At 31.7% G+C, this 9,861-nt stretch overlaps 1 protein-coding gene across 2 annotated transcripts; it reads left to right on the top strand.

Annotated features, from left to right (window-relative positions):
* Positions 1-3,261: 3,261 nt before the first annotated feature.
* On the top strand, positions 3,262-5,618 carry LOC123902320 (protein CANDIDATE G-PROTEIN COUPLED RECEPTOR 2-like). 2 transcript variants are annotated; one of them, XM_045952011.1, is made up of 6 exons: positions 3,262-3,795; positions 4,432-4,623; positions 4,714-4,876; positions 4,964-5,066; positions 5,156-5,237; positions 5,346-5,618. In XM_045952011.1, exons 1-6 carry the CDS (start codon positions 3,520-3,522, stop codon positions 5,421-5,423), a joined length of 894 nt encoding a protein of 297 aa, XP_045807967.1. In that variant the 5' UTR covers positions 3,262-3,519; the 3' UTR covers positions 5,424-5,618. The 2 variants fall into 2 exon arrangements, with proteins under 2 accessions (XP_045807967.1, XP_045807966.1); XM_045952010.1 differs by having other exon boundaries at positions 3,275-3,795; positions 4,714-5,066.
* The last annotated feature ends 4,243 nt before the right edge of the window (positions 5,619-9,861 follow it).

The raw sequence follows: 9,861 nt of genomic DNA, 5'->3' as shown, positions 1-9,861 counted from the left end.
TTATCTGAGAGAAAATTAAGAATATATCAGTCAAAGATTAGGTTTTTAGGCTTTGATATAGCTCAGGGAATGTACACCCCAATTAGTAGATCTTTAGAATTTGTTAGTAAATTTCCTAATGAATTAAAAGATAAAACCCAATTACAAAGGTTTTTAGGATGTGTCAACTATGTGTCAGACTTTATTCCCAATTTACGAACTATATGTATTCCTTTGTTTAAAAGACTTAGAAAAAACCCACCTCCTTGGGATGATACTATGACCCAGAGCATATTACAACTTAAGACAATAGTTAAGAAATTACCCTGCTTAGGAATACCAGATCCTACAGCCAAATTAATAGTGGAAACTGATGCCTCTGATCTTGGTTTTGGAGGAATCTTAAAGCAAAAATTACCGGGTATGAATAAGGAACAAGTGGTCAGATATTATTCTGGAGCTTGGAACCCAGCCCAATTAAAATACAGTACTATTAAAAAAGAAATTTTATCAATTGTTTTATGCATTACCAAATTTCAAGATGATTTGTTTTCAAAACCCTTTTTACTAAAAACTGATTGTAAAGCTGCAACCAGTGTTTTACGAAAAGATGTTAAAAATTTGGTTTCAAAGTATATTTTTGCAAGATGGCAAGCATTACTCTCTTGTTTTGATTTTGAAATTGAGCATATTAAAGGAATTGAGAATTCCCTGCCAGATTTCTTAACTAGAGAATTTTTACAGGGGAAAAATGAGTAAAAGGCCCGACCCTCGGGACGAATATGGTCCTCCGGTTACTAAAAAAGAAGACACCACATTAGCCAGTTCTTCATCTTACATTTCTAAGGCTATTACCCCAATTACCCCTTCGGCTTTAACAGCCGGGATTAGACCTTCTTTATTAACTCCTTTGGCCTTTACTTCCACTCTAAGAAGTCCTAGACCTCAAAATAATAAGATAAACTATTATACTCCTCCAGCAACTACCCCAAAAACCACCTTTATTACAAAAAAATCTTTTGTGCCCATTATTCCATTAGAAAGCCAATACCTTTCTCAAGACGCCTCCTTATTACAGATTGTTTCTAAAGCATTACCATCAGGATTTTTCTTTCTTCCTACTGATTTAAACCGTCTCAAAAATAGAAGATATTATGAGTTCATTCTCATTGATACTGAATCTATTTCTCTTACCCACAATTATGATAAAATTGATCAAGAAAAAATTATTTTTTCTAAATTTAAAATTAATAAAGTCCTTTCTCCTTCTGATTGGGGTCAGCCTCCCTCAGAAGTAAAAAATTTTTCAAGAACCTTTATCCCACAAAATTACTCTTACCATGATTACATGATTGCTTGGTACAATTTTTTAGATATTGAGCCATTTAACCATACCTGGTTTATATGGTTTAATAAAGATATTTCATTAAAATTTCCGATTTGGTTTATTAAATGGTTTGAAACCATTGGACCAATTTTAGAAATTTTCCCAGAATATGCTAAGAAATCATTTGAAGAATTTTCGCAAGTTACCACGTGCCCTGCTTACAAATCATTACTGTGTTTTTGTGCTACTTTCGGAATTACCTGGATTACATCCTGGACATTTGGAACAGAACCCTTATGGGCTGCTGCTCCTGCTCAAGAATTAGTAAAAAGGTACTCAGTGAAATGGTGGTCTAAGTTCAATCCAGAATTAATCTCGTCGAAACGATTAGCAGAATGGTATAAAAAGCATCCAGATCTTTGCAAAACATCTATTACTGCTCCGGAAGATGCTAATTTCTTATCAGATAGATCTCGGCTATTAGCATCGTTAGCTGCTATTTCTAATCCTCAGCAGTTTATGAGCAAATTACAAGAAGCCGTGTCTGCCTTCTCAGATACTGATAGTATTACCAGTACATCGGATAATATCAATGAAGATGATTGTTATGGTATTAATGATCTTTGATTAAAGGTATCAGAAAAATTATCTTCAGCGGTCAGTCAAATCAAGTTATTACTTTCGGTGAAGGAATCTTCTTGTCGGCCATTTAGTTTGAATTATTCGAAATTACTGTATTACTTTTACTGTTACTTTGTCAGATGTAATAATGTCTCTTTACAGCTGTTTGTCGTTTGTAATAATTATGTCTCTTTACAGCTGTTAGGATTTATGAATTATATTGTATTAATTTTGAAGTCCGAAGTGATTCCTTTCTCTATAAAAGGATCCTTCATTCGTTTTAGGAGGTATGCAAAATTTTCAGATCAAAAACCTGCAGATACTTGACTTGCCTCAATTATTGTAAGTAATATTATTATTCAATAAAATGTTTTATTATAATTTCTTCTTTCTTATATTAACTTTTCAAATTATATTCTATTTAACAACTGATTTAGATTTACTTCTGGATGATTTACCTACTTTTGATCATAATATTTTATGGATGATGTTTTCTTTTACTTCCGCAACATTACTATATATATATATATATATATATATATATATATATAGACTATTTTTAGAAATCCACCAAAATGTAAAGACTTAAAACATGTTTAACTCTTTTATGGGTCTTGTTAACATGTGCCCTTAGGGCACATGTTAAGATATACCAAAATAGAAATTCAATATTTAATGATACAAGAAATTTAATGCTTCAAAAGTCAAAATGCACAAATTAGCATTTAATAATTTCTATTTTTGCTTCCTTAACATGTGCCTTAAGGGCACAAGTTAACATTCTCCCTCTTTTATTAATAATGATTTCTCTTTGCCAATTAAAAAATTAATTAATTCCTTTTTTATTTTTACGGATAATTCCACTTGTTTTAAAGGTCTATGTTTCTAACCTTTTAGATGAAATGTCACTTGTCTCTTCTAGTTTAATCAGTGTCTTGAGTATGATATTAATTTGGGTATGCAAAAGTGTTAGAGTGAATTTGTTGTCCACTTAAACACATAAACGAAAGATATTAATGTATACAGTTGCGGGCAGAGCAGTTTTAAAAAATTAATATATTTTGTGCTTTTTTTATGTATTTTATCTTCTTTTATAAAAATTTATTTTATCTTTTAAAAATTATAAATCATATTGTATTTATGATCGAAATTAACAATACAGGATTAAAGCAAACCAGATTGAAAGGGGATTAAAACCATTTAATATCAAAATTAACATCCGAACCAAATTAAACTGCCAGTAAAAAGAAAAGGCAAACCAAAACATTAGTGACATCCAAACCACAAGACAATATTAGGATTAATATTAAGAAAACCGACATTTACCATAGTCGTTTTGAGAAATACAAATATACAATAAATAATCTTGAATAATCAATTCCGAAGAAAAGACAAAAACCAAAATCGATTATCAACGTTTCTCCGAATCGTACGATTTCACATGTTTTTACTCTTCCGCAACTAAATCTCTTCAGCTTCACTCAAATTAATCACTGAATCTTATTCCATCTCTCAATTCTAATTCTCCGCATAAATTTGGGATTAGGGTTTTTCATTCCCCTTTTTCCAAAAACCGATAATTTCTCGTACAAATGGTTGAAAAATCAGTACTATCAATAACAAATGAAGATTCAGAATCTTCTAACAGATTTTTATCAAAGGGATTCACCGATTGGATTTTCGAGTGTCATGGGTTTTGGCACAATGCTGTGTTGATAATCGCTTCCTTTCTCTTTGTTTTGTATTTGGCACTTCAAGCGAAGAAGAGCTTCGTTAAGCTCACTAATGGTCGCTCTTATATTATAATTTCATATTATGCTTCTCTTTGGCTTGTTAGCATCCTCAATCTTGCTTGGTGTTTTTCCCAGGTATTATTTTTTCCTTAATTTTTTTTGTTGCATGATGTTTTTTTTTAATGATTTTGTGGTGTTTGGTGAAATGTTGATGCAATGATTCTTAATTGGGTTGTGAAATTGCTTCAATTGTTTGGTTGATTCATATTATAGAGTAGTTGAAGTCTATTAATTAGAAGTGGTTAGGTTCTGCTTGAATTGACTTATTTGAGCTTATCTAGTTGAATAGGTTGTTTTTGGCTTATTTTTATGAGCTCTCTAGAGTAGCTTGTGCAAAACAACTTATACAAATAAACAAGCTTTTATGCATTAATTATAAGTTTGTTAAGGTATTTTATGAAATAATAGTTTATGAAGATACAATTTTTACTAGCAAGAACTTATAAATTAACATAAAAGCTTATTTATTTGCATAAGCTATTTTTATAAGCTTGCACTTATTTGATAAATGTTTTTGTTATAACTTACTACAATCACTTAATTAAACGGTTTATCCAAACAGGGCCTAGTTCGATTCCACTATTCTAGTTAGTTATTGGTTTGTAATAAGCTGAAGTAGAGTAGCAACTATATAAATCTATTTAGCATAATTAAATTCAATGGATACTTTTTTTTCACCCTTTTGTTGAATTTGTTCTGGTGATAATTCAGGTATGGGAGTGCTCTCCTGGGAAAGAGCTCACTTGGAACTTGTTGACCTTGTTTACTTCTTCCGGAATGCTTTTTCTAGAAGTGAGCTTGCTGGCTTTTTTACTTCAGGGTAATAATGCAAGTGGCGTAGAAGCGTTGACGCGAATATTTGGTATATCTGGTATCATTGTTGGTTTTGATGTCTTGTTAAAGGTAATTCTTCTGTTTTTCACTAGAAATTTCACTGTCCTTTTGGTGTTGTTTACTGTATATGTATGAATAGTTTGACCTTTTCTTTGTTAGGCTATATATCTGTTTGCATTTGGGGTCCCATTATTCATCGACACTGATAACGGCACTCCTCGCGTGAAGTGGAACTTGTGGGTTGTCCACAAGCTAGTCCTTACCGTTGTTTATGGATTGATATTGTCCATGTATCATTCTAGGTGGAGAGAAAGGTTACCTGGTAAGTTAATTTCAGGGTTTGTTACATTATGTTTGTTTGCTATTATTTCTGTGACTATGATAGCATTTTTTTTCCTTTCTTTTGTAGCAAGACCTGCGTTCTACAAGTATGTTATTATTATGTTCATCTTGAATACAATTGCATTGTTTGCTTGCGGGCTTACCGGAAATGGCGCTGGTTTTGCTTTCTGGTTAGATTATTCTATAACTTGACACAATAGTTTTGAACCTTCTTCTATGGCTTCTTTTTCTAAAGCTTTGTGTTTACTTTTGCTTGCAGGTTCTATCATGTCACTGTTGTGTGTTACCATGCCTTTTATCTTCCGTTGCTATATATTACATTTCTGGCAGACTTTTTTCAGGTACTGACGCGCTTTACTTGATGGCTCGGTTTTTGTTCTTTACCATGCAAAATGCAGTATTGTTTGTAGTTTGGACAGCCTGACTGATTGTTCTTGTTTGGATTACAGGAGGAAGATTTTCACATGGAGAATGTGTATTACTCTGAAATGAAAGATGCTGGTTTTTTCGAATCGGATTGGGAGTGATGTGGTATTAACTGTTAGATTAGATTAATAAGTCCTCAATATACTGTAGGACATAACTTTCACGAAATTTGTAAATAAAGTAAATATATTCGTAGATCGCTTTGTATATTGTTCTTCTTTTCCTTTTCTTTTTTTTTTTCTTCTGAAAAAAACACTGATTACTAGTAGTAGACAGTAGCCTCCTTGAGTGTTTGATTGTTTTACCAGACTACAACCACAGCAGGTTACAGATATTATTATATTAACAGTTCTTATGCTGGTTATCTTAAATTTTGAAGCCTGTTCAAGCAATGAATGAATCATAGAAAGAGTAAGGGGCATTTGAACAAACATCTTAATTATCCCACTGATTGAATCAAGTAAGGAAAAAATATTGTGTGTTTATTGTTGGGATTTTGATGTGGAATTCTATTGTCCAAAAGATACTTGAAAACTTTTGGGGATAGGGAAGAATTGTCATAGTTTATGCTATACCATAGTTAATTATTGAAGATTGCTTAATTGCAAGAGGAATGGTAGCATATATAATCTAATAATAGATGATATTGTTTGTTATGTTGTTGTAACTTGTAGCCTCAACTTTTCCGTCAATTGTGTAGCGATACACAAGATAGTTTGTATAACGGTATAAGGCATCATATCACGTGAGTACAACTCAGATGGTAACAAGTTGCGGAATATTTGATATACTTTGGTGCAAGTTTTAATTTAGTCCGTTTGAGTATCGTCATTAAGCTCTTCGACAAAAAAAATAAATAAAAATGTTGCCGTATATGGAATTGAGAATTGGATCTCTTTTAAAACTCCCCATCTCTTTCGGATAAGTTATAATTGTTGAATTATTTTAACTGTTGAAATTCACTAAAGAGACAGATATACCCTATAATTGAATATTAAAAAAATTTAAGTTAAGGGAGAAACGTACAATGCAATTTATGCAAGATTTCATTGAAATTTACGTATAACCTATCAATTATGAAATTTCAGACTTTGACTAATTCGAATGTTTGATTAATATTATTTCTCTCAAAAAAATCTGTCATAGATAAGTAGACAGTAGTTGAACTTGATTTGGTATGTTGCATTCAGACCAAACTATACTAAATATTCATTATCTTATTGAGAAAAAAATCATCTAAATCTAAAATCTAAAAAATCATCTAAATATTCATTCTCTACTTATAAAAAGCATTCATGCATTAACTTCACCTGAAAATCTTCTCTTAGTCTTGAAATAACTTCTTTCAATCCATAATAGCTGTGCTACAAAATTTACAAAGTCACAATTTTAATCCATAGAACCAAGGTACAAAGAAGGAATATGCTTCAAGTAACAAACTCATAGTAGTAAAGAAAAGTAAAATGTTATGTTTCCAATTCCTTTTTAGGTTTTTAGTTTGATTTGGTGAATGGTTCCTTTTTTATTTATCTCTCCCGGTTCCTCGAGTTCTTTTTTAGAAAATTATTTTACTATGATAGTTTGGATGGTGTTTTGCAGGTAGATTTTGTGGTTTGTGGTAGCACTGTAGCATTAGTGAATTTGCACATGGTTTGTGTTTTGAATGCATTTTAGTTCTTTTTAACAAATGAGTAACCTTAAAACTAAAAGGAAAGTTTTTTTTTTAGTCACAACTTGATGATATTATACTTCCTCCATTTCAAATTACTTGTCGTTTTAAGAAAGAAAAAAAAAATAAGAAATTAAGAAAGTGTATTTTTGCACCTAATTTTTACTATTATACCCTTAATTTAATTTACCAATAATTATTTTTTTGCACACACTTTTTCTATTTCCAATAAATTTAATATATTTATGTACCAAAAAAAATTAATATGTTATGTACCAATAACAAATTTTTAAAAAACCAATGTTTGAAACAATTTTTTTCTAAAACGACAAGTAATTTAAAACGGAGGGAGTAATAAACTAAATTTGGTCGTTTGTTCAAAGATCATATAGTTGTACATATGTTATGTTTATTATTATTGATGTTTTAAGTTAGATTTGATTTGAGGTCTTAGTGACCATATTCGCACCAAAATGTGCAATCACATAAATAAAAGAAAGGCTAAATAGATAAGTGGTAAACAATTTGCATAAAATAGAAACAAAAAACTTTTTTGTTTTGGTATTAGTTTCTAATATTGAAAGTTGTTAGAGGTGTGTTTTAGGTTTATGTCTTCTTCAATTTTGTTGTCTCTAAGGTTTGTGTTTATCTTATGTAGGTCTCTCATGGATATACTAAAATGAGTAACCTTAGCCACAATTTGATAATATTATAATAAACTAAATTTGGTTGTCTGTACAATAATCATATATAGTTGTCTACATAAGTTATGTTTATTATTATTGATGTTTTAAGTTAAATTTGATTGGGGTTCTCAATGCCCCTTTTCTTTTCCTTCGGGGCTCAAGTAGCTCCTTCCTCCTTCTCCTTATAAGAAAAACAGAATGATTGTGGAACAACAGTTTCACCAATCATAGAGAAGACATAACATTGAAACTCTAAAACATAGACAATATATATATACACCTTTCTCAACAAGGGCAAGGTCATCGGCCACTCTCTCGTGCTCTGCAACTACTTCATCGATTTCTGCTTGCACTTTCTCGTGTTCAACATCTTCTTTGAATTCTAATTTATAGGGGCCTAGGGTCGTCGCCCTCTTCGCCCTCCCTCAAATACGACACTGAGGAGTCTTCTAACTCCTCTGGATAAGTGAGTCGATGCTCAAAATAAGCAGATAAAACAGTTTGCTCCGAATAAAGATGAACTGTAATCCAAATTGACAGTCAAGACTAACAAAAATTAATTTAAACATTCACACATTTGACATCGACATATATATATATATATATATATATATATATATATATATATATATATATATATATATATAGGGTTCCTCTGGAACTTCATGTACAAATTCAACTGGAATTTGCTCCAAAACTTGATCTTAAAACTCAAGCCAATCCCAATAGTCATCGTCAAGATCCAGATCTAAATTATCCAAGTCAGCCTCCTCACTCTCAGAGGGATAGTCATGTTCTTCAGCTTCAGGATCAGGACCATCATAATCGTCCGAAAAGAAATGAAAAGAAAGTAAGAAGTCAAAATCAACGGTGAAGACTAAAAAGAGAACGAAATAATATTCAAAGGCACCGATCTACGTTCTATAAACAAACCGGTGCATAGTCACAAATTGAATTTCAAATCAAACAAATTAATATAAAGTTAACGATCTACATCTACAACATGGACAATATATATACACACCTTTCTCAGCAAGGGCAAGGTCATCGGCCACTCTCCCGTGCTCAGCAACTATTTCATCGATTTTTTGCATCCACTTTCTCGTGTTCAACATTTTCCTCGGATTCTTCTACCCATTTCTATGATTTTGGTGGCCTATGGGCAAATAAATAAGTTTTTATTATGTTAATTTATTAGTTCCAAGTAACATAAATTGTATTTTTATAAGTTATTTTTTCATAAACTATCTTGACACATTTATAATAATACATAAAACAATTGTTTATTTGTATAAGGAATACATTATTGTACAAGGATATTAATACATAAAAGAATTGTTTAATCAGAATACATTATTGTACAAGTAACTATACTATGCGTAGGATATTTCTTTTGAAACCGTATAATTACAGAGTGGCTGAGGATTACCTTTTCTTTTTCTTCGGGGCACTAGTAGCTCCTACCTCCTCCTCATAAGGAAAACGTCGTGATTGTGAAACAAAAGTTTCACCAATCACACAGACTGACAAACAAAAAAACAAAAATAAATTAGTATGAAACTCTTAGACATAGACGATATAAACTAAGTGAAGTGACCTTATGTTTCTCTGCAAGGTCCTCCTCCTCCTCGGCCACTACCTCGAATTCTAATTTATAGGGGTCTAGGGCCGTCGCCCTCTTCGCCCTCCCTCAAATACGACACTGAGGAGTCTTCCAACTCCTCTGGATAAGTGAGCCGATGCTCAAAATAAGCAGATAAAACAGTTTGCTCCGAATAAAGATGAACTGTAATCCAAATTGACAGTCAAGACTAACAAAAAAAAATTAATTTATATATATACGGGGTTCCTCTGGAACTTCATGTAAAAATTCAACTGGAATTTGCTCCAAAACTTGATCTTAAAACTCAAGCCAATCCCAATAGTCATCGTCAAGATCCAGATCTAAATTATCCAAGTCAGCCTCCTCACTCTTAGAGGGATAGTCATGTTCTTCAGCTTCAGGATCAGGACCATCATAATCATCCGAAAAGAAATGAAAAGAAAGTAAGAAGTCAAAATCAACGGTGAAGACTAAAAAGAGAATGAAATAATATTCAAAGGCACCGATCTACGTTCTATAAACAAACCGGTGCATAGTCCCAAATTGAATTTCAAATCAAACAAATTAATATAAAGTTAACG

Source organism: Trifolium pratense, linkage group LG1 (assembly GCF_020283565.1).
Source record: "Trifolium pratense cultivar HEN17-A07 linkage group LG1, ARS_RC_1.1, whole genome shotgun sequence".
NCBI lineage: Eukaryota > Viridiplantae > Streptophyta > Magnoliopsida > Fabales > Fabaceae > Trifolium > Trifolium pratense.
This window is presented reverse-complemented; position numbering and strand designations above follow the sequence as displayed.